General features: G+C 37.1%; 3 protein-coding genes across 6 annotated transcripts in view; 2 read left to right on the top strand and 1 right to left on the bottom strand.

Moving 5' to 3' along the window:
• The first annotated feature begins 80 nt into the window (after positions 1–80).
• On the top strand, positions 81–3,388 carry LOC126919537 (mitochondrial fission regulator 2-like). Of its 3 annotated transcripts, none has more exons than XM_050728893.1 (5): positions 81–399; positions 614–801; positions 891–1,012; positions 1,082–1,316; positions 1,430–3,388. In XM_050728893.1, exons 1-5 carry the CDS (start codon positions 391–393, stop codon positions 1,587–1,589), a joined length of 714 nt encoding a protein of 237 aa, XP_050584850.1. In that variant the 5' UTR covers positions 81–390; the 3' UTR covers positions 1,590–3,388. The 3 variants fall into 3 exon arrangements, with proteins under 3 accessions (XP_050584850.1, XP_050584852.1, XP_050584849.1); XM_050728895.1 differs by having other exon boundaries at positions 876–994; XM_050728892.1 differs by having other exon boundaries at positions 96–399; positions 876–1,012.
• Positions 3,389–5,281: 1,893 nt separating this feature from the next.
• LOC126919649 (pro-corazonin-like) lies at positions 5,282–10,471 on the top strand. Its single transcript, XM_050729129.1, has 3 exons — positions 5,282–5,390; positions 9,839–10,069; positions 10,275–10,471. The coding sequence occupies exons 1-3, from the start codon at positions 5,298–5,300 to the stop codon at positions 10,383–10,385; spliced, it is 435 nt and encodes a 144-aa protein (XP_050585086.1). The 5' UTR covers positions 5,282–5,297; the 3' UTR covers positions 10,386–10,471.
• Positions 10,472–15,113: 4,642 nt separating this feature from the next.
• The window catches only part of LOC126919645 (homeobox protein MSX-2), a 53,523-nt gene continuing 43,206 nt past the window's right edge, over positions 15,114–25,430 (bottom strand). The window contains exons 3-4 of one of the 2 annotated variants that reach the window (XM_050729121.1): positions 17,030–24,222; positions 15,114–16,098 (exon numbers count right to left, since the gene is read on the bottom strand). In XM_050729121.1, coding sequence (XP_050585078.1) covers positions 23,985–24,222 — 238 coding nt within the window. In that variant the 3' untranslated portion in view covers positions 15,114–16,098; positions 17,030–23,984. Of the gene's footprint in view, positions 16,099–17,029; positions 24,223–25,430 lie in introns of those variants that run through there. The other variant, XR_007711746.1, reaches the window with a different exon arrangement.

The following is a 25,430-nucleotide window of genomic DNA, read 5'->3' as shown; positions in this document are numbered from 1 at the left end:
ATAAATGAAACACAATATTAAGTGTATGAACAGTAATATCATATTCTAAGAAATGACTAGTTTGTAATTAATATTGGTATATACAAAGAATATTTTATGAATGCAATTACAGATACAAAGAAGTATAAACAAAGATTGTAATGAATTTTGCTATAAAAACTGTAATTGCACTGCAATTGTTTTACTTAAAGCCGCTTTTCATTGGAGTTTGCGCTTTCGCGTTACGACAACCTGTCGTCAGATGTTGGCCTTGCGTCAATGGTAAGAAAGCTATTTTAATTTCGAATTTTGGATGGTCCTGATGTACTCTATTAAATGTACGGTATACATTAGTATTTCATTTCAATAGTTGGATAACAAAATAAAAAATTTGTAGAAAAACGAAAAATAATGTCGAAGGTAAGAAATTATTTTTTGTTGTATAGAAAGCGAGTATGTATATGATTACCATGTGTTACTAACCATGCAATTCATTAACTAGTAATATTTAACAAATTTATATGAAATGCATTCTTATTTTAAATTGATATTTAAAAGAAATTCAATTACGCTTTTTCATTCATTAACAATTTTATCTATTTTTAAATAAATAAAACTTTAATATTTGTTTTAGATAAATGAACCACCAAAATATTATGGAAAAAGAAGGAGCATTGTTCGTAGAATTGGTTCAATGTTACCTTTGAAACCCCCACCAAAAATATATGTCAGTGTTACACCTTTACATTCAATGACAAGTTCTATGATTAACGAAGAAACTAGTAATAATTATGCAGATACAAATGGATATGGTCCTGCAAGGTTTCTATATACATTTATTGAATTTCTTTTTTCCACTAATTCAACAGATTAATTTGATAATGTTTCAATATTAGAATGTCTAATGTCAGGCCAGATTTATTGGAGCCTATTAGTTTTGGATCTGAAGTTCGTTTACTTGCTCTGGAACAGGAGCTTCAAGAACTTAGGGAACAAGTTTCAGCAATAGTTAAAAGTAATAAACAATCTAGGCGTATGTATATAAATAATATCTTTTTTATTATTTATGTTTCAAACCTATTTTAACTAAAGTTTTGTTTAGATACATCTACTGGTTCTTTAACAAATGGAATGGATAGTGAAAATATAATAGAGTCACATCAACCACCCCCACCTCCACCACCACCACTACCACCACCAACTCCTCATATTGCAAGAAGAGCAAGTTTACAAGATCATAAAGTTGAAGATCGCAAAAGAGGCCCATTTGCTTCTCAAACATCTATGACAGATGTATTGAAGGACATTGACAGCGTTAAATTAAAGCCAATTTCTAGGTAAATTATTTTTTACATTTATAATTATTTGTTTATACACTTATATATTGTATTGGTTTATAAATGAATGATGTATATTATGATTATTATGATTATTATGTATATTTTCTTAGATCACCTGGAGGACGACCACTTCGTATAAAACGTGATAACAGTCCATGTAATGATTTACAAGAAATACTTAGAAGACGTTATATTGCAATGAATTCAGCTGATAGTAGAAATTCTTCAGCTAACTTGACAATGAATGACTCTTTCTCGAGTGATGTGTGAAAGTAGACTGAATATTTTTCAATGTGCACTGTGTACAATGAAGGTGTCATGTAACATTTTGGATGATATTAATGACAAGATAATATGTTTGATTAATCAACTTGTTTACACCATCAAAATACTGCAATATTTTCAATTTGTCATTACAGGATTATGTAAGCAACAAAACGAACGTATCAAACATTTTTAAACTTACAAAAATATTAGTTTTGTGTTACAAATTAATTTTTAGAAAGTAATACTATCTTTTTTAAAGAGCATTATTACAATTAAAACATATATAGATGAGCTAACCAAAGATAGTATTCTATATACCAGTACTGATAAAAATATTGGGTTGTAAACTGATAAAAAATGGTAGATAAGATAATATTAAAATTTTCATGAAGCAATGATCTAACTATACTTTTAATGTAAATACAGAATATGTAGTATTTCATTAAAGTTATAAAAGACAAATTATTGAAACGTATATATTACATTTTATATACGTAAAATTTATATTTTTTTATTGATTTAGATAGGTATATAGTAAAAGCAAACATAAATAAGTAAACTAGGCTTGAACTTAGAGTTGAATCTATTTTTAAGAAGTTGTGGGCAACCGTTCACCATTCTATTTTTATGCTTTTACGTTTATATAACTATGAATGACTTATTTTAGAGTTTCTTTATTTTATAAGGTATAGAATATAGAAGTACAAAGAAGAATTTATTTGATTTGTTTTTATAATACTTTGTATAATAGACTGAAATAATTACTGCATAAGTAATTATAATCTTAATTTACAAAATTATTTGATAAAGAAGAATTGTTTAATATATGTTGCGTAAGTTTAAAAATTTTTTAGGAAGTGTAATTCTCAAACTATTAATTATGGATTTATTCCAAATATAGGTCGTGCAAATATATATAATAATTTTATGTTTTATATGAAATTTGTATAAAAATGCATAAATTATAGAATTTTCAATTAGGAATGCAGGTTCAGTTTGCAACTCGATATTATATATATATATATATGTATTTGGATTTAATCTTTTTTTAAACGAAGATCATGTTTAAGCTCCTCTTTAGTAGAAAGAAAAAGATAGATTACAATTTTAATTTAAGATGCAGTTGCTTAGGCACAATGCAGCGCCATATTATATGATTGTAAACTTATTCAAAATTATTTATTTAGTTTTCTAGATGAGATTATTGTGATATTAAAATCATCCATTGACTTTATATTTTAGATTGTGCCATAGAAAGCTGTACGAATATTCTTAATAGATGAATACATTAGCACAGGCTTGTTAATACACTGGATAGGACAATTAATAATATAATTCCTTTTATGAAACATGTTTTCATAATTGTAAATGAATAAATACTCAGTAGTATGTTCATGCATAATAAGAACGCATAACGAAGACTACGAATTTTGTCTTTTGATATTATGTTCTTAAAATATCACTGTTTCATTAAGTTTATTCAACTTAACAGCAGTAGCTCGTGTAAAGAATTTAAGAACTGCTTCATTGTACCAAGATTATAGCGTGATTTTTAATTGATTCAAGTTTGAAATATTTTTAAATTCTTGATATTCTTTATAAAAGTGACATAAAGTTCATATTTTTGACTATTTTCTAACATGAATGTGTGTAAGAAATGTAACTCTCAGTTGGAAAGAACATGATAGTAGACTTTGGAGACTGAGTGTACTTTAAAGATATTACGATCGTATGGAAGATCTGTTTTATACATGAAGCTTTTATCAATGATTGAAAAATAAATGTTATTGTTAAACAATAAACAGAGTATTTTTCCTATATCTATTTTTTATATAGGACCACAATTCATTATATTTTCTATATTTAATATTTTAATTTGTCTAGATTGAATTTAGTTTAGCGAACATTTGATTACATTCATTGACAATGTTATTATGACATCCTTTTAATTAATTTATTTATATGAAAAGTAGTAGCACATATATATATATATGTAGATATATATACTACCAGAAAAACTAATAGCTACTAATGACAGTCCTGATATGATAAGTTATTTGGATATTTAATTTATTGTTTAAATTAATTCTATATATAAAAGAACAATAATTTATTTAAATGTAATATCCTAGTTAGATAAGAAGATCATGTTAACAAGTTTAATTAATTTGAAGTAATAAAATAATATTGTACGTATGTATGTATGTATGTATTTATTTATTGCACTAGGTTTCCATCCGTCGAAATAATGCAATTGTCCTAACAATAAATTTTAAGTACATATAAAATTAAAATTTTGATTCTATTCTTAAAAGGAATATACTTATTAACATCTTTAATACCTATAAGATTATTTAACATTAATAACTATAATATTATATACATTTTTCTGTGAAATGATTTTTTAATTGATTGATAAAATTGATGAAATTGATTTTTAATCGCTTTTATCTAGCTTACTTGTCTGTTTCTCTATCTGGCTAGTGGAATTTTGTAAGCGAAATTTTATTCACTTCCAGACCAGTTAGAAAACTGATATTTGGAATATATTTGGCGATCAATTCCGATGGCGATATATTTAAAAAAATTGTCAATTTTTTTATTGGAAATCTTATCGTTCAATGTAGTTCAACGCATTATATATTATCGGATGACATAATAATAATATACAGTCAAACTTGTGTATGTTGAGTATTGCTCAATCGTTGAACTCATATCGCTGAAAATAAAAACCTGTTGGGCTCGTATTAGTTTCGTTGGAAAGTTTTCAGAATTTTAACACTTTCAAAGACTATTCTACTACTTTCTATTTTCTATTTGATTAGATAAATTTTGGATCCATGATTTGAGTAAAGTATTTCTCCACTTTTTATCACATAATCATCAGACAATTGTCCCCTCCCTTGTCTTTATTTGAAATTTCTTCATCAAAAAAATTCATCCAAGGGAACAAAGGACGAGTTGGCCGAATGGAAGATGCGTCGCAAGGTTAATGCAACGAACCCACCAGCTTTCATTTTTCGTAATTCGAATTTCCCCTGTATATTATTATTACATTCAATTACCCAATGATACCTGATTGAGACGATCGTTCTCTTCCCTTTAATAGATCTTTAAATAGAAATCTGCAGTCAGGCATCATTTCCTAAATTTTTTTCCATTTATTTTATATCTTTACTTTTATATATATCATCTTCCACTTTGTAGTCTTTGTTTCATCAGATATATTATTTAATGCCCACGAATATAACGTTTGTCAAACCAAACAGTCAGCTATCGCACTTGATTAAAAAATATAAAAGATAGAAAAGATTTCTGACAGTTGCAAAGAATCGAGAAAATCACATTTCCGCAGGAGTATTCATTCCATTGTCTTAAAATCAAATTTTCCATACGTATCGTTTGTTCTTTCAGTAATTACCAGCGAGATGATTATTTCAAGGTTTTAACGACCCCTCAGAAACTCCTTGCTTCTCAATGAGGATATATTATCAAATTTCCTACCGTTTGCTCAGTTCACTATGATATTACCTAACGATAATTAGCGACTTTGTTGCTTTCGTTATCGCTTATTGATAGGAACTATAGATATCCCAAACTTTTAATAATATAGTATAACACTGTAAACGACTAAGAGAAGGGGTCTTTTAATGAGTTTTACGAACGAAGGGTATGAGAGAATTTCCTTATATAAAGCTGCCTGCAAGGATCATGGTTCACAGTATCTTGAATTTGCAATATTGTGCTCTTCGAGGTGCTTCCGGTGTTTGTCAGACGTTCGGACATTGTATCAGAGCTTTTAAGGTAACATTAACCCTATTTAAATATTATCATTTCGTTTGCCTGCATATCTCGCGCTTTAAATAATTCGTAAGATAACCTTATTCATAACGTTCGTCTACCTTATTCATAACGTAAAGCAAACAAAATCTAAGTTACAATTATATGGAACGTCTACATGGTATTTCTATCGCGAATGAAATAATCTGGGACTTAGTTATCAGTTTAGTCTATGCCCTATTCACATTGCATAATAAAAATGCGGCCACATTTTCACGACGTTTATGCAGTATATCTATTGTGTATTATCGTTATTTCGTCCGCATCGATAACTCAGTTATCGCGTGCAACAATTATACGAGATCCCCTAATTTCCGACAATGGCAAAGAACATCTTTTAAAGACGCCAGAGTTGCACCGAGCTATTTTAATTCATTCGCTTATATCGATTAAGCGTTTGTAATAAAAATCAGGCACTCTAGATATTTGTGGAAAATTTTGATGAAATATAATCGAAATGTGTTTCATTTATCGTTATCGTTACTCGTTAGTAAGAATTCGTCGAAATCATGCATCGCCGAATAATAATCTCGATCTTTCGAGTTTAACTTTGCGGTAAAAAATGAATCTCGAATGGATACAAAGTTGCTTAATCTTGACATAATTAATAAATTATGTAAAATTATATAAGGTAGGACAGAAACGTTGTTTCAAAATAGTTTTTTGGCGAGATATAGCGAGGCAAGGAAAAACAAGAGGGAATACAATTAAGGAAATTAGACTACGTTTCTCGTGAAGCAAATTTAAGGAACCGCGTGCGGGTAATGGAGACGCCAGGATGCAAAATAATACGTAATAAATGCACTTTTATTGAAGCAAGATGAGCGAGTCTAACGATCGTCGAAACAATAAATTGCACGCGATTGTAACAAAGAATAATTTTCGATTGAGCCAGACAGATGTAACGAGAATTCTCGAGATTGTCGAAGTAACTAGGGGAGTAGAAACATTTTTGTAAAAGGAAGAAAATCAGGAATTTGCGAAGAAAAATAGAAATTTCATTTATCCCCTAAGATATCAATCGTAAACATCTAATGTTTGTGATCGATTTCATTGAAATTATACTCGACTCTGCGACGCGGTATCCTCCATAAATAAATACAAAGATCAACCTGATCTTTCCAAATTTTTGAATTTTATAATCAATTTATTGGCAAGTGACTCGTAGCAATTGAATTCTCACAGGAGAATCATAGATACTCGGATATTCCATTTATCTGAATACGTGGGATGACAAATACGTAAGCACCTGGTTTACTGCTAGCCACATACTATAATTTGCGGTCTATAGGTACAGCGTGAGTTCGTCGATTCTCTGCTCTGCTTAGGATTTCTCGTTTAAATGAGTTCATATTCGGAACAGCTTAATCGGTCGCCAACTAAGTCCTTCGCTGGAATAAACGTTCCATCTTATTATACTTGCCGTCATCGTCCAAGATCGAACAATGCGAAACACAGGGACCTGTTTCGCGTCGTTTTGATGACACGCTCGAAAATGGCTCGTCTCTATGCGACAGAGATGCTGGTCACGTCTCTTATCCACGGGACACTTAGTAGCACTTACTCTTATCTTAATGACCGGGGACGCGGGTAGCGTTAATGGTTCCTTTAAAATTAGCACGTGGAAATGTACGAGGGTACTCTAAAATTTTTCGAAAAAACCTCACGTGACGCCGCGTGTACGTAGATGTCGGCGAACGGCCAGATAAACGACTGGTTTTTCTTCGTTCTCTTTCTTCATCGGGCCTTCCGAAGCGTTTGCAAGAGGAATCGACTTGCAGACGAGTAGCCATTAAAGCAGTTTCGATTGAGACGCGTGAATATTAAGTAAATGCACCGTAACATTCGACAGCCGTCATTCTCTTCTCACGTTATCATTTCGCGAGATTAACTGGCCGATCGAGCAGCAGTCGGTCAGCTAATTTGGAAAACGACGAATGGAATGAGTTCGTTGTGCGCGTAGTCATCGAATATTTTCAAAGCTTGCCTTCCCATATGGTAGTTCCGTTCGGAAGATATAAGTTTCCAGAATCGCGTGTACGATGCGAAGTTTCGAATAAAATTGAGCGACCAAGTAGCCGGTCAGTAAATTGAATGGAATCGCTACACCACGATTAGCATTCAGAAAGATAGACCGTAAATTGTATGCGAATATTCGGTGTATCGATTAATCAGACAGAAAGTCGAGGAAAATTTCAAAGTTCCAAAAGAACAAATCATATGTCGCGCGAGTATTTTTCATTGATCGAATAATCAGGATTTTGGTACAAGGAGATAAAGTATATACCGGTCGAATATTTTCTATTATTCGGTCAATCACTTTACGTTGCTTCTCAACACGAAAAGCGACGAGCCAATCGTTTGTCCTACGATTAAAAGGCTACGACGAAAATCGACATTATTTTCCCACCGATCCAATAAATCATAGTAATAGCACAGTATTATGTGTATGGCGATAGAATAAAAATCTTCCGATAGCGTGGTATCTGGAAATAAATATTGCAGAGTGGTCGTTAAACGAACAAATTAGGATGTCGATAGCAAAAGATTTAAGCGAAGATATTGCAATTAAATGTGCGCGCTTCGTAATTAAATTTCCATCGTATTCAAGTTGTCCCGTGCACACGACCACGTCCATTATACTTCGCGACGTTCCATCGGCGATTTCGTTTGCACGAGGTGAAAATTGCGCCGACGAGTTTCACAATGGCCAATTGTTCCGTTTAATTCCTCGTTGCATCACGTGCAATACCATGTTCGATTGTAAATCGTTGCTCAAGAACTGGGCATTTTCCTTCTGTATTTCGTCGATAGCGTAAAAACGTGTGCAAAATGTCGTAAAGCGTGGTTTACAGCCTGACGGCAATTTTCTGAAAAGAGAAAGATAGAAAGTTACGGAAGAACGTTGAGTCGTTTCGCTAATAGACAGCCAATACCGATTCGTGAAATGAAATCTTTCGACGCAACTATGTTTATTTCGTTGATAGCGACCATGTGCGCCAATTCGTGCATTCATCAAAAAGCATTTTACAAAGTTTTACAAAGTTTCGTTTCTTTCCATTAATTTTTAATATTTCGTCGTAACGATAATAATAATAAAAAAAAGCATGCAATGAGAATTTCAATTGAAAACTAATTTTCTTTTCGCTCGTGTAACCAGCTACGTCGCATTCGTTGCGTTATCAAAGTAAATTACGTAAAGGTAAAACAGGTGATCGCGGGCATCGAACAGTCTGGCCTATGGGACTTTAAATTGTCGGACGTGGAACGGATCGTTGATCCAACAAGTCATCCGTGACGCTTGGACTGTGTCCATTGTTTTACGTTCGCGCTCGCTGCACATCGGCGGATAAAGCTGCCTTTTCCATTGGCTCGATGGTAGAAAAAGCAACTAATTCGAACCTGCCGCCAAGAAATAAGCCCGATAGCAGTCCATAGTCTATAGTAGTACGCTTTCGTTTCGATTTATGAAACGGTACAACGGTATTTGGTTTACGCGATACAGCAACTTTCGTGGCTTCAATTAAATCCGTTTTAAGCTTCTTTCGAAAATAAGAGCGGAAAGTCTGGCGAAAATAAAAGCAATTAACTATTGTACTGTGGCGGCATTCGACAAGCCAAATACCACCACTCGACACTAACTAGTGTCGGACGACGGCAGCGCAGTGGTTAACGTCTTAAGTTGCTCGTTTAAAAGTTCTCTCTGTGTCGTAGGTGGGACGTAAGCACCGTACGACGAGACTGCACCGTACGACGAGACTAGTCCTGTTTTTGCGTCCAGGCTTTCAGGACATGGATTAAAGTATAGTACATAAGCACAGAGCAACAGCGGCTTGAATTTGGGGCACAATAATAATCTTAAAAAAAAAAAAAAAAAAATGTAATAATGCATGGCTACGTCGTACCGTCGCGTATCGGTACTTTTGCCTGTACCACCCTACAATTGGAATTCAGCGTTTATTCTGGAAAAAAAATCATGTAAAAAAACAAATATGTAAAAAACCTGGAATTAATAAACAAAGCTAAAAAAAAAAAAAAAAACACGTCTTAGGTTGCGAACGTTCGGAACCCGGGTTCGATTCCCGGCGACCGGAACCGATTTTACTCCCGCGCACCAAAAAACCTCATACAAAAAACGGAGGAAAAATCAGCAGTACCCCCCCCCCCAGCAGCGACATCTACCTAACCCCAACCTAACCTCAACTTAACCCCAAGTAGACTTAACCCTAACCTAACCCCAGTGACAATTACAACGGACCACGCCCAACTACCACAACTATAACACACGTCCAATAAATACATAACACAAATCACGGCCACCTCAGTACATATCATCATTCTGAAATTCTCCGTTTTGCCGACGAAATATTTCTTTCTATAGTTTGACGAACGAATTTTTGTAATTCTTACAGATGGATAACGCCCGTGTCTTAATTCTGTTCATCTTGTCGCTGACCGTAATGACGGTTACATGTCAGTCGTACCACTACACTCCTGACTGGACAAATGGAAAAAGGTCCACGTCCATGCTGGAGGAAACAGTAAATTTTGCCAACAAGAATGCAGGCCAATTGGATAATGCCCTTGTTAATTGCGAGCTACAGAAGCTGAGATTGCTGTTTCAAGGAAATATTAACAACCAGGTAAGCAGAACCGAAGGAAAAGCGAGCATTGTTTGGCAACGAAATTATTCGTGAAATATTGAAATCGTGATATATTCTTGTATTTGGATAAACTTTTTTCTAAATGAATCTTTCTATATTTATCGCAGCAGTATGGATTTGTTAATGAAGAACGCGACGATTGCAACTACTTTGTATCATTAACGAAAATCTGAATTCCTTACAGCTGTTACAGGTACCTTGTGATCTGCTTACTTCTGGAAAAAGGAGCTTCTCTGAAAATACAATCATCGATCATTTCCATCGACAGCCTACTCCAATTAATAACAATTACTAATTATCGATGTTATTCTTGTCGTCTTAACAGCTTTAATTAATTCTGGATTACACGTATTATCGAATAAAGAGCCACTCTAACCGAGACCTTGCGATCACCTCTTTTAATTACCTCTACCCTAATTCTTTAATTTTCTTCCTTTCGAGAAACGTAAACGCGCGATCCACGCGTAACTTACGATCTTCGAAGGTGAGCACCAAAGTAATTACAAATAATTCGTTTGCTTGATCTGAATTGGACTCAGACAGATGGTAAATAGAAATTAAGAAAAATAAAAATAAAGAAAGTAAAAGAGATTAAGTAATAGTCTATCGTTTTAACGCGTTTGTAATTTGGTCTGCTGTGACTAACATCAAGGGTGTGCTGTATTTCTGGAAATGGAACAAAATCGTGTTTAGTCCCAATACGCGATAATAAATGGAACAAACGTCAAGTCGCAAAGGATACATATTTATTTTTTCACTCAGTAACCGACGTCACTAATACGATTAAGAACACGAAATGGAAACCAACCGATACCTTGTTCATTTCCACGATGCGCTTCCAAAACCTCTTACTTTCGTTCTGTTTTGCCTTGCTGAATTCTAAATTCGATTTAGTCCCGTGTCAAAGTGCGAAAAGAACGACGATGGTGTTCGTAGAATCGAGCGTCGCTGAACTTTACGTGACGCGCTTTTTCTTGCCTCATCCGTGCTATTGCTTCGGTACAACTTGTCTTCCAATGATTTTCAATCGTATCTATTTCCGCTGGTTCGATTACAGCCGGTTCCTATCGTCGATCGGTATCAATTATTCAATCCCGTGTATAGTTCGCCTCCGTGCTGATATACGGCTCGATTTAAAGCGTAATCGTTCATCAATCATGGTTAACGGGCAAATTGTTTTTATTGGACCGCCAGCATATCTGGATTTGTATTAATTATCGAGTTCTCCTCGCGGGCATCCGCGGCGCATCCAGTTTTCATCGGGCCCATCCGATCGGTTAATTAAGTTTTCGCTGTCCTAATTGGACAGACGGTCAATAGGATAGATCGCGGTGGCCTGGTACTGCACGCCGTAGGGGATTTTGTCTGTCAACGGAAGATGGAGTGAAACCCTGGCGAATAGAGACACCTGCTGAGTCCATGGATTATCCCTATGGACAACTTATCTCCAACTGCAATTCACCGCCTGAATTTGGAGACTTTCTATTTTCGCTATACACCGAATACAAGATACCAAACATCGTAGCCAGGAACGAGGGGAATTACTGGTTTCGACATTACGACTGTCGAGTTCGACGAAACAGGCGATTTTGAATTTTCGTTTAGCAATTAAGTCTGAATATTTATTTGACATAACAGATAATAAGGTTTCTTCTTTTTCTCAAAGAACGAGAAACATATACACAAGGTCGTGTCTATGTAGAGAATTTTTCATATAAATTTCTACGTCTTTATGTATAATAGATCCATCTATCAAAATTTAGCTAGGCTGAAAATCTTCAAATCGAAGATTTTTTGTTCCTGTCTTCCTCGAATCTGAAAATCAAAATCGATATTTCTATGAGAAATTGCGCGACCGCGAATATTCTGTTGATCTCTGTGTGTCCTTTGCCGCGAAATTGATTATGAGCGTATGGTTGTTTTTCGAAGCTGACCAGCCGACGAAAGAAAGAAATAATCGATGGCTCTGTGTCAATTATTTGGCCGATTGGCGTTAATCGAAAATTTCCTCGCTAATTTTCGTGGGCGAACACGAGCCAGCGGTGCAATTAATAAAATGCAAGGCTAATTATAAATGCAAGAATAATGGCGGTTCACGTGCGAGCGTTCACATTACAGACAGGAGAGCACTCACGGTTATTAGTTGATAGCGTCAGGACGCGTATAACTATCATGCACGGGCAATGCACTTAAAACTTGGCTGTTAATCAGAAACCAATTACGGGAGGCGGGTCGAAATGAGTTTAATCGCATTAAATATTAAAGCGTCGTCACCGTACCATGGGACTGGGTGTACCAGCAACCATAGGTGACCCTCTTCCTCCAACCAGTCATGGAGCAACCACACACCGCCACGTGCCCATGCGAAACGCTTTTCTCTCTTAATACCTCTGGGAATAACCGAAGAACCCTACGCCAATGTCCTTTATAGGGTGGTGCCTGGCGTGCCTGCAATACGCATGCACGGCCACTGTATTTCCTGATAATGCTCCTTTATACGGGACGCGTGTGCGTGTATAAGTACGATTCCTTCTTACTTTCCGTCTTACCGTGTATCATTTCTCTAATTTTCACTTTCCTTGAAATTTATTCGCGATTAAATTCATTTAACGATCGAACGTCTATTTCAGGAGAAGAAAATCTTTTTGACACGGAAAGCTTTAATCGCTGATATTTTCACGATAAAACGTATAAAGGTACGCTATGATCAAATTCGCGCGTAAGATCAAAAATAAAGAAAGAAAGAAAGGATCGGTAAATACGACGAATCTGCCATAAACAGCGGTTTTAAATCTATCTCGTGATTTCAAAGGGCGAGGGACCGATTAACCGCTTAGCTGTTGCCACCTCTTTGAAAAGCGCGTAGCTAAAATGTGACGAATATACTCGTCGAACGTAGAGATAGCACGCGTGACTGTCGTAATGAATCGACTGCTTTATTTTTTAATTTTCTTACCGACAGGGCTCATCGTGACACGAAACATTGCCATTTCTTCATGACGAGTATACTCGTCAAAAACAGCCAACTGTTGAAAATCACCGAGTCGCTGTACGAACGTGAAAGAGTCCTCTGATAACACTTGCGTTCAGATTTTTGTTCCGCGTCTCGTGCATATTTCACATCGACCTGTATCGCAATGGATGGCAGCGCGCGGAAATCCAGCATGATATTTCAGCGGGCTATCGCGTCGCGTTAGGAATTTTAAACTCGTGCTTGACCCGCGCCACGGAAACGAATATCAGCTATAGAAAGCGGCGTGGTGTCGTAACAGTACGCGTATAAATACATAAAATCGGGGCAATCATCCTAAATGGGAGCGCCTTCTAGCGCGTGGTAGGTCGTCTTTTTCGTGCTGTCGTCTGTCGGCTGTCGTTTGTCGCCCGACAAGGGAGCCTTCGTGGTACCGAACACGAAAAAGCGCGAAACCACGCGGGGGAAAAAACCGTTTGACGAGCCCAATTCCATCCTGACGCTGTACTCGCTCGTTGCCTTTATTATTTTCACGTTGGATGGACGGTTTTTCTCGATCCTTCAGAGGTCGTGTTAACGGTTTACGTTTGGGACGGTCGAAGGATAAGTTGTTCGAAGTAGTTGATTTTTCGATTCTTACGACGAAATTTAATCGCAGCTATTGTTTGTGCAGCGAGGGAAAGGAAAAAGGAACACGAGCGTTCTCGATTTTTTAACACACCGTCTGTATTCGCTCGGTCTACGATGTCGACCGCAAACGATCGGAAATAAAGACAGCGACGAAAGTTGGCCACTTTTTATGGGCAGGAAACGAACGCCGTTTAGGCACAGTGTTTTAGAAAATGCGTGCAACAGCTAATGACCACGAAAATTGATCGGGTCTGGGTAATCGCTTTTGTAGTAGGAAGAGACGATTCTGTCTCTCTCGCCTACGCTAAACGTTACGTACCTACGTGAACAGGTTGATAAAAAAAGGAACAAGTTAATATCCTACGTTATTAATCTTTAACGTTTTCTCCAATTAAACGACAGATTTGCGAACGAAGTGATAATACGATCTTCTTGTCGACAAGTCAGGACATCTTCGTCAACACGCTTCTGGCGATGAAAATGTACCGGAAGTACATCATTAGGAGCAAAACGATGTTTTTGGTGTGTTATAAAATTGTCGAATCGATTTCCATTCATTTTTCATAAAAGTGATCAATTTTCACGAAGCTCGTCTGATCGTTTTCATCCGGGATCAGGCGTCTCCCTGGACGACCGGAAAAAAAGCGTTCTCCAACTCGGTTTCCGCGACTTCGCTAAAGCGCAATCGCAATAAATTTACGCCGGTTGCGTAAATATCCCGTGCAGCGTACTCCTCATGATTTTATAAACGCGTTTCACCCGGGTCTCGCGTATATGTGCGTGCCCGTTATGATCTATGCACAGTGTCTACCCGAAAAAAGGAAAGAGAAAGAGAGAGAGAGAAAGAGTAAAAAAAAGATGAGGTTCCATGATGAGTGATAAAAATTTCAACCCCGCTAGAGAATTTCGAGCTGTTCCAATATGCGCGACAGTCTTCTGGCAGGTTAATCTCTCGTGTCTATATCGGGTTTAATGCTTTTATCCAGCATTTATCGAGCATTAAACACCGAAGATTTGCAATTTTTATTCTTCATCGTTGTATTTTGTACACATATTGTATTTGATTGCTGTGACCCGTATCGGCTTTTTCTTTTCTTCATTAAACTTAAAGTTTTCTATAGTAAACCTTTTGTATATTTGATTCTCGTGTTTACGATATGCAAATTTGTAATTCGTATCTCCCGTTATTAATTTTTGTGCATTCATAAGGCGAGATCTTTCCGAATAAAATATTTGTCCTGTGTATTATATATCTCGTATAAGATAAAATTGACGAAAAACGTTGATACATTAAATGTAAACTGGAGCGTGCAATTTTGCGTGCAATCTATTTAAATGTTAGCCATGTGTTCGAACAGAGAATATCAGAATTATGTTTATCTGGACACTCTCGACGGCGATGAAGTAATTAATATCTTTGGATGATTCAGAGCTATCGATTGTCCTCTTTATTAATAACAAAGATTAACGTTTGCAAGATTTATCTTGCTTAGAATTTCATTTACATTTCAGTTTATTTATCGTGTATAGTTTTGAATCATATCCTGTGCACGTTACGTTACATCATAGTATCATCCATTGAATGTACGTGTTTTTAAGATCTAACTGGTACTCGTTTACAAATTCAGTTTGTTGAAAGCCATTGCTTGAAAGCTTCAACGAAGCTTTGAGATTTCCAATTAAATTTATTTATTTCCAATTTCTCTAGTATAGTATCCAGTCGCTCTCAGTTATGGTATTCTATACAGTTACACGATTGTCGATCAGAGAAGAATTAATTAACTTGAACGCCGATATTAAAGAATGCTTTATCGTTCGTCCAGAATTCATTGCTCTTGCTATTCTTCTTTCCAATAAACATACGTATGTATAAATAGAAGATTCTAAAGATGTAAACGAGTAACTGTAAATCGTTTGTCGTAAATACCACCGATCGCATTTTACAGATGAATAATTCTCGCAACTGCTCCCTTCTTTGCGGCCAGCGATACGTATAGGCGGAGCTGAGGGGATGGTTTTCCAGCGTGCGTGAAAACACAGGGGAGGAAATAATTGTTGAGCATCGTATCGCCTCGCCGGGCCGAAGCTAATATTGGATTAGTTTTTAATTCGAGCCGCCCCTCCAATTTCGTCTGTAAAATACACGCGAAATAACGCACGCGTACGATTGTATATGCGTATACGCGTCGGTACGTTGCTACCATTGTACATATAACGGACTATTCTATATTTCTAGCTTCGTTTAAAATTTCTAATTTCGTTCGCAGAGAACAGAATTGAACCTCTATCCTTCAAATAAATTCTTTTCTTTCAGATTGCACGGGTTGTTTCGCGCACCGCTGTACATCGATCATCGTAGTTACAGCCATAGAGTTTCGTTTGAAAGAGAAAGTATATTTGGATACATCTGTGAATGAAAGTAAATAAAATTAATTATAAAAGCTATATTTTATTCCGTACCACGGAATTATTTTGCCTTGCAAGGGAATTTATTTCGGTTGTGGGTGATATATATATATGTTAATAAGATTTATATGTATATATAAATGTATGTATGATTAGAATTGAGAATATCCTTGTATAAAGTTTAGTTGGATACGATTTTGCTGTAATTGGTAACGAAATTTTCTGATGTTTTTTCAGATTAATGTCAATTTAGTTCTCGTGTAACTCTAATATCTATCGGATCTTTTGGTCTTTAAAAGAGACTTTGTGGAACCGCGTAATTGGATACCGCCGACTACGTTAAAAACTAGAAAAACCACAGGAATATCTTCGTGGACAAGATTACAGGGCGCTTGACGCACAATCATGAGAGTTTCGGAAGACAGAGTCAACGATGGCCGACCGGAAACGATTCACTTTCAATTTCCTCTGTCAAGACGAAATACGTAAGGCAGTTATTACACGTCCCAGTATCGTTTAAAACGCATTTTTACTTTCCGATATACACATATCAATATCTCTATTAAATTTACAACTCCACTTCTCTCGTATTATTTTATATCGAAATAAATTTTGCTATTAATTTATCGTTGGTTCAATGGTACCTAAGGAAAGTCATTAGTTTTTAGCTACTTTTTGTTTATTTATCTGCAGAAAATTGTTTATTAAGATGATGCGTACAACAATACGCAACAGTTTATCATTAAAAATCACTACAGACGTTTCTCATTTATCAGACAGTCTTTATTTCATCATATTCCTCAAGGAGACCAGCATTATCACGAGTATTCTCTAGGTATATCGGTGCAAGATAAAATAGTCGTATCTGTCGTCTATATGCGTGGAGCAGATTAAAAGAAAATAAGAAATAGGGGGCGGAAAGTAAAACGTACCGGCAATTATTTTTCCGTCATAAATAATTTTCTGACGATTCACCGAAAGACGTCCTTAGCCCGGCGGACGAGTCGAAGGCTTCTTTTTTGGCGGGCATTTGTCCCCAAATAATTGGGCGGAACGGCGCGCCGCGTCTTCTCTGCAATTATAGGCAGTAAACGTGGCCACATCCGGCACTAGCAGCTCTCCTAGCTGAAGTGGGATAATTCGCTGCGGAAAGACAACGATTAGGGTGATCAGAGAGGACGAGAAACAGAGTGTTTCAACCGTTCGCGGAGAGACGCGATCGCGAGATAATGCGTCAACGAGAGTCGTAAATTCTCGTTACGATTAAACAATCGACGCCACGAACTGATTGATCCCCTATTTCTATTACGAGAATAGAGGTGGTTAGGTTGAGTGTATACGAACAACTACACTGGATTGGTTGATAAAAGTTTAATAAAAATAACGAAACAACAAGTTCAGTCAACGATCAACAATTAAAAACGAAAAGGATAACAGTCAAGGTTTGGTTAGCGGTTTGCTTATAACGAGACCTATCACACTTCGCAGCTTGAGATAGACGTTATGTGTTAGATTCGATTCAATGTGTAACGTTCGACGCGTCACAAGGAACTGATCGACTTTAGATGATTTCTTTGTCTCATTTTTAACACGACCCCCACTATGGTTAGGTCACGCCACCGTTCGCGCCTATAATCACGTATGTCCGTTCTTGCGTGGAAAACGTAACGGACAAAATTCGACGTTTCGAGAGCTCGCTGCTTGGCGACAGCTATGCGCTCGTCGATACATTGTATATGATCCGGCAGTCAGATAAGACGATCTGACTGCGACATTGTAGAGCCGCGAGCGACGGTTAGAAAATACAGCCCGTGGTAAGCCTCGTGGCGTAACACGGAGAAAGAGAGAGATGGAGAGATGGAGAGGGAGAGAGGGAGAGAGAAAGAAACAACTGTGTACCTCTTTGCTGGATATAGTTAAGGAAGGATAAAATGAAAATGCAGGAGAAATAAGAGAAAAATGAATGACATCGAATTTCGAAGATGTTTAATATAAGAAGGATGAAAATTTATTTAACGTTGTCGAATGAGCTTTATTACGACTCATTTGCAACGGATGAGCATTATGTGACAGCTTCGAGCGATATATAATTCCATTAACGATCGCAGATTAAAGCTGAAATATTTTTGTTGTCGAGCGTGATTCCTGATTCGATTTATATTTCACTGGCGCTCGATCGTAATTAAGTTTTCCGTGATCAATGGAGCTCACTCAGCTCTATGCAATTCTTCTCTGGCGTATATCAAAAACGATAGATGGAAAACACCATCATCCGTGAAAGGTAACAACGAAACGTAACTATTTTCTTCGACGAATTTAGGCAAACATTGACAGGATACGAAGCGGACAAACTGCACCTGTAATTTGAAGTGGAACGGTAAAACAGAAACATAGAAAAACACGGAGATCGTATATGTTTTATAACCGAACAAAAATAGAGCCAACGTTGATCCAACGAATCGATCTGAGAAATACACAACCGCGATTCACGTGTAAGTGACAGTTCGAATTCTGCAGAAAATGAATTTCACGGAATCGTTTTCCAACGGACTTTCAACGAGCGTTTGCTACTCTGTCATTTAGTGGCCACTCTCTTTGTCCCTCTCATGGTCGATTTACAACGAAATTGCACCGTTTTACCGTGCAAAGGGGTGAGAGATGTTACAATGTGAGAGCAATCCGTGACGCCTGGTAACACGCGAAACTTCCGGTTCTTTCGTAACGTCGATCCTAGGGTTCCTCGATCACGAGAAACAAACATCGTGATCGTGCAGGACTTTGTCCCTCTCACGAAACGGGTTCCATACAAACAAATGATTCGTCGTAGCAGAAAACTATTCGCTCGTTCACGTTGGGTCATATAAATTTATTCTGTGCGATACAATTGAAAAAATATATACAGTGTCTACCTTATAAAATGTATCCAGGAGTTGAAGAAATCATGAGTCGTGTGTCGCGGGCCGGACGAGATGCGTTCAAGCGGAGAAATCTGAAGAAATCCAAGTGCCAAATGGACAGAAACGATCATCTTTTTGCGAAAAAGAACGATTTATTCGGATCATTCGTGGTTGTTTCGCTGATTATTTCTCTTATCTTACATTAACATGGTGTTACCTACGAAAATGAAACGTACGTAATCGGTATCGGCGTTGAACGATTTAACGGAGAACGAAAAATTAGACGGTAATATCATCAACGATCGTACGTTAAGAGTCGGTTGTTTAACAAATAAATTACTAAGCCAAGGATTTTTTAATATTCTATCATGTGTTCGCTTATTATGATTTCGTGAAGTTTCGTACAATCAACGTATACGCGTACCAGTTCAATCATTTTATGTATAATATATATATATATATGTATATGTATATGTATATGCATTACTTCTATTTGTCAATTATATACAACGTTACACGTACTTATATAACATCACATCGTTCTCTACGATCGATAATTCTACGGTTGCTCTTAACATAAATATTACGTACCTAATTAGACGGCTTACACGCTCTATTTCGACGACGAACCTTAGTTGTAGCAATATATATATATATATATATAGATATAATATATATATGATATATATATATATCATATATACATATATATTATACATTATATATATATATATATTTATTTATAACTTACAATATCTTTTCGCGACAGTACATTCTTAATTACTCTTTATGATTTTTTGTATTCCTAAGAAAATAATATTGTACAAGGTGTATGTGTTTGTATAGTTGCACAGTTGTAGGATAAAGCGGTCACACGAGAAAAATGTGATAAGTCCATTCTTTGTTGATTTTTTTTCCACGTTTATGCTGTTTGATGACTGAAAGGAGAGAATTTTAAGACGACGCGGTCGAAGAAGATGATGATCAGCTAGTTTAATGGATACGTATCTTCCAGAAATTGGTAGAAATAGGTGGAAAAACAGGATTTATGAAAGGTAAAAAATCAACAACGTGGCTGTATTATGGAAATAAATATTTTTGGAACTTCTCGATATCGTTCTCTATAAAAAAATAGAAAATGTGACCTATAATTTTCCCATGTGATCTTTATATACACGTACATGGTAATTTGTGCATTAGATGTAAGAAAGAATTTTTTCGCTCTTCTAGTTTCACAATTTGTAGGATTGTCTCGGCTCGAGACAGTACGACACGTTCCTCGGTAATTCGAATCATTAAAAAATGGAATGTCGTTGAGAATTTTCCGCGTAGCTTGGAATGGAAGCAAGGCCGAGGATGAAACTTCGGTTGAAAGATAACGAGGGAAAAGAAATGCGAGGAACGTTCGTATCTATAGCGCGTAGCTAATTTTCCTAACACCTAATCGAAGTATAAATTCTAAACTCAATGTTATAAACAATACGCCTAAACTCATTCAGCTTTGTTCCCTTACTGCCGGATTAAAGTATTAAAAATTGATTTTCTTAATAAAGTTCTTTCCACGGTTGCTGTTCCTTCCTTTTCCCTTATTTCTATGGAATAAATCGTACATTCAATAATATATTCTCTTTTTGCTCCACATAAACGCTATTGAAGCTACTGAACTAATTTCTTTCGTACTTGACCAGATCGGTACAAGGAATAACGAAAATTTGTCAAAACAAAGGCCGCGCAAAGTTTGTGATACAGAAGTAAAAAAATTCATTGGATGGAAAGAATGATATTAAGATTGTCATCAGCGAAAAATCAAAAGGACAGTTCTCTACGTAAAAGCATAAAATTCTCTCGTACACCTAATATCTAATATCTTCTCTCTGTATTTGTATGATGTGTAAGTGCATGTGTGCACGTCTAATGTTCGAAACAAAACGCTGTCGCCAAGTCGATCGCAGAAACGGATTAATATCGTACATACATCGTAATGTTTTTAATTACAAACTATCGCGCTAATATATACACAGATATGTCGTGCGGATCTTTCAATTAAGCTGCGTCATTCGAAAGATGCACCGAGGAGGAGGCTTCCGGTCAATGATATTGCATTGTATACATAAATCGTGTTTTTTCGATTATTGCTGCGTTAAAGTATCGGTAAGACGAAATTCTTGGATAATATAGTTTTAACTCTTTTAATGACGAGATCGTTTTCTTCTCTCTTTAATATCCTACCTTTCAATTTCTTTTTCGCCTTTAATTTCAATCGAATGCGGTTATAAAAGTTGTTTGACATTGAGGAACAGGACATCGTACGGTGTACGAAATCTCTTTGCAAGCGGAACGACTCGGACGAGATGTATACTCTACGGAAAAGATGTTAAACGAAGGTAAAAGACTAAGCTGATATTCGTTAAACGGCCTCCTTCTATGATAGTTGCAATTTTCGAATTTTGACATTTTTAAAAATGCGTACGCACAGCGCAAAATGCGAATCGGTAGTTAGCAGGTGACGATGATCTAACTGTTGATATCCGATGACTGTACCATTTTTATGTTATAAAAGATAAAAACAAGATAAAAAATCTGGTCCTAAAAGGGATTAAAAAGAGTGGACGTGCTCCAGAAGATCGCCATCAGCCGTCGTCGAAAGGGTTAATTCCATCGCCTATCGAAGAATTTCGCAAACTTCGGAAGCTGTCCGGATCTCACTCTTCGCCTTTTCTCTTCTCCTTTCTATGTTTCTACTTTCTTTCGGTGTCCCTGCGTATCGTGTCTGTTTGACGAGGGTAAATTTCTGCGGAGCGAGCTCACAGGGGTGGCGATGGCGAAAAAACGAGAGCAATCCGTAATTATTTAAGTTTCTTTTTTAGCTCCCTATCAGTCCCCTCGGTTCGTTAATTAAGTACGTCGATAAAATTGGCCGTCGTGACGGTAAGACGTTGATACTACCTAGAAATAGCGCAATTAAGACGACTGCTGGCCTCTGATGCTCTTTTTCGTTCGATCTCTGTGACTTCTTTTCTCTGTCAATAATGCCACGTCAAATTAGCGCGTTGCGATTAGTTGTCGTTTTGGACAATTTTTTAAATTCACGTTACACGTGTGAGTGCGCGTTTATTTATACGACTAATAGATTCGTAATAGAGAAGAAATTGTCGCGTGTTAAACTCGAGATTGATGGAATTACAGTGACGATTCGCCTTGCCATTTTATCGTTCATATTTGATACAGGTCGATATAAATAAGGTGAAACATATTCCTGAGATTTCAGAGATTCGCTTGGAAATTGCTCGTTGCGTTTGTCGATTCTTTCTATGCATTCTCAAATTGGAGCACGTTGAACGTCACTGTGACGTTTCAAAAAATATCGCGAGCTTTGATATGAAAATAAATGAAAAATAATAATCTCAGTATGATTTTCATAATTCGTCGACTGAAGGAACGTTGTGTATAAAAGGACGTTTAAACTTGCGGATGCAGAGATCGAACGAAAAAGGGCAAGTAATATCCAACAACATTCGCGATATATATTTCCACGTTATCAACTATAATTACATTTCAAGTTTCCATCTTTCCCTCACATCGAATACTATCATTTAACAACAAATCTTCTTTCGAAATTAAGTAAAAGCTACTCGCTCGATCATTCCCATCGAAAACGCACTAAATCAAATTTAACAGCAAATCTCACTACAAGTTTCAAACACGTCTAAAGAAAACTGGAAGGAGATGAAGATAAAAATACGAATTGAGTAAGCTATTCCAGACCTCTTTCTGTCAACGTTTTCGAGTGTGAACGACTGCTATTTTCGCAGTAAGGCCCGGTTGCAGATGCGCGACTTTTGTCGTTGCCATCTCGCTGCGATGTCTGTCTTGTTATTCTGTTATTCCTTGTGTATTATCCAATATAATTGGCAAAATATAATAGAGATGCGAAGATAGGGTGTGTGAACGCTGCATAGAGGCTGCTCGTTCCTTGTCTAAGAGGTCTATAAAGCATGCATATTTGTACAGTAAATATGTAAGTGTAACACCGATCAACGAGCGGTCTGATGCATGTCTGATTAGACAAGAACAGAAAAGGCCTGTACGTAGCGTTCTCTTTCTATTCTCACATCGCATTCGCTTGCACGGTTAACACATGACTCGCGTACTCCGTCTTCGTATCTCTGCGGGGGAAACGAGGAGAGACACACGGTGCCACGAATAATTATAAACTGAAGCCTATTTTTAAATTTTTCATCGTATTGAAAGAAAATCGTTGATATAGTTTCATGTTACGATGCAAAGCGAAACTGAATGTACAAAACTTGTGTCTTCGCCTGTGAAAAAATATAAACTCAATGCTAATTTCGTTACGTTCCCATTCAATGGATTTTTCTTTACTTTTGATTGCTACTAATTAACCCTTTAGGTACACCATCCGCTAATTTATCGCAAGTTTCGCCTCGAGTATTCGCCTACGCTGATTTTACTTCTCTTCCCAAGCTCGCTGACGTATTCTATCGGCGACTCCTGTTGATCGTGAAGTTTTCTTCCTAGAACTCCCCACAGGTTTTCGATCGGATTCCGATCGCGAATGCTGGCCATGGTAATTCGATTCTATTGCGAAATCTTGAAACCGCTCCCCCGTGCTTCAGCGTTGTCTTTTTGAAAAATCGTCTCCTCTTTCGAAGAGCGATAATTCGCCGCGTAACGTCTCCTGATATCCCAACAGCGTTCGATCCGCCCTTTACAAGAACAAGTTTCTCTTCGCGTATCCAGCCATGGTCAGTGGTTGTTCTTTGGAAATATCGAGGAAATAACGCGGGGAAGCACGTTGTTCGAATCTACGATCGTTCGAAGCACTGCACCACGGCAACGAGACTGCAACGACAAGAGTCGCACCGGTCCTAGAAAACGTACAACTATTCTATCGTAGAAATGTGACACGACTGATACGTAACAAGTTTCACTCGGCAAGAGTCTTTGAATCCGCGTCGATTATCCTGGTTCAACAAATCGGTTCGGCTAGAGGTTGTGGTGGGCCGTACGGCGAGGCCCACTGACCCACAGGATGGGTCAGAGCAGTGGGTGCTTGTTGTCTGTCTAAACTGGGAACGGTGGTTCCCGCTGGATGGTTCGGCACTGTTGCGGGATAAGCCACTTTTCCAAGCGCCTCGGCTTGAAGGGACAGCATCAACCGATTCGCCGCCTGCCTCTCGGCCTCCCTTTCTTCCGCCGTTTGCCTCCTAAAACAGATGGAAAGATTGAAAATGATCGAGCGTCCCTCGTGAAGAAAACGGAAGAAAATTGCGAATGTTCGTAAAGTTCGTACAAGTACTGCACTTGGTTCTTGGGTGGCGGTTTGGTATGGGATATCCTCGGATATTTGATACAGACTGATGCTTGTTTAACGTTATTCCTACTGCTGCAAGTATTTTATTGCGTGCTTGCAATTCCGCTATAAATTATTTTTCAGTACAACGTGGTATTTATAGACGAGATAATGCTGAAACACGTATTAAACAAATTATGGAATTGACGATAGAATTAATATCCAGTAATCGTCGAATTTTGTCGAAGCTTTTAACTCGCAACGTCTTACACTTTCAAGTTGCGAAGATTACGGTGGTATCGTATAGGTAAACATCTTCCAACTCGTAAATTTTCGAATATTAAATCTGCGAGCTGTCGAGTTCTTGAATTTCGAAATTTCGAAGCTTCGTGGCTTGAAAAGTTTCAAAAGATCGTCAATGTCCCGATCTTTGAAATCGTCGAATTTCTTCATACTCGCTTCGATATTCCCATCTTGTCAAGTCCTTCGAACTTTCGAATCCTCAAATGCGATAAAATGGAAGATCAGGCAAAGCTTTAAAATCAAAGTTACTGTCGTTACATAGGTACATAGTGTACCGAATTATGCTTGCGAGATCCAGCCAGTTAATTGATAGGGTGGCGGGGGTTGCTGGAGTGTTGTAGAAAACACGAAACGAGATCAGAGAAACGGCTGCGAGGGTAGCCGGGGCAGTGGAAAGAGACTGGCGGTCGTTGGAGCGGAAAACAGAAGACAAACGTAATAAAGTTAATTCGATTCGTCGGTGGTGCAGCGCTAGCTCGCTCAGGGGTGGTTCGTGAGTGTCTGTTTTCTAGCATTAAGTCTATTAGGATAGCAGAAAATGGTCGACTTGTTGGCAACGTCACTTACGTGGAAACTTTTATGGAAATCTTTTATTTTCTTCTTTGGAAAATTCTTGCGTAATAATCGACCAAACTTGGCTCGAACCTTACCGCGTAACAGACTCGTCTAACAAACAACGAGGATCAGAAGAATCGCGATCGAATTGCCATAATCGGCCATTTACTCATCGTCGGTTCTCCAAGTCCGAAGTATACCTTTTACGAATTTAACCAGCCTATGGGCGATAAATTCTCCTAGCGTTGAAGAGACTAAAAGTTG

This window comes from Bombus affinis, chromosome 8, assembly GCF_024516045.1.
Source record: "Bombus affinis isolate iyBomAffi1 chromosome 8, iyBomAffi1.2, whole genome shotgun sequence".
Classification (NCBI taxonomy): Eukaryota; Metazoa; Arthropoda; class Insecta; order Hymenoptera; family Apidae; genus Bombus; species Bombus affinis.
This window is presented reverse-complemented; position numbering and strand designations above follow the sequence as displayed.

Bases quoted from the DNA above. Each gene is read 5' to 3' on its own strand.
- LOC126919537 (XM_050728892.1), top strand. The intron at 1,013-1,081 runs GTATGTATATAA...AGTTTTGTTTAG, and splicing joins AAGTAATAAACAATCTAGGC to ATACATCTACTGGTTCTTTA. The intron at 1,317-1,429 runs GTAAATTATTTT...ATATTTTCTTAG, and splicing joins AAATTAAAGCCAATTTCTAG to ATCACCTGGAGGACGACCAC.
- LOC126919649 (XM_050729129.1), top strand. From the start codon at position 5,298: ATGGTTCACAGTATCTTGAATTTGCAATATTGTGCTCTTCGAGGTGCT. The intron at 5,391-9,838 runs GTAACATTAACC...TAATTCTTACAG, and splicing joins ATTGTATCAGAGCTTTTAAG to ATGGATAACGCCCGTGTCTT. The intron at 10,070-10,274 runs GTAAGCAGAACC...AATTCCTTACAG, and splicing joins AAGGAAATATTAACAACCAG to CTGTTACAGGTACCTTGTGA.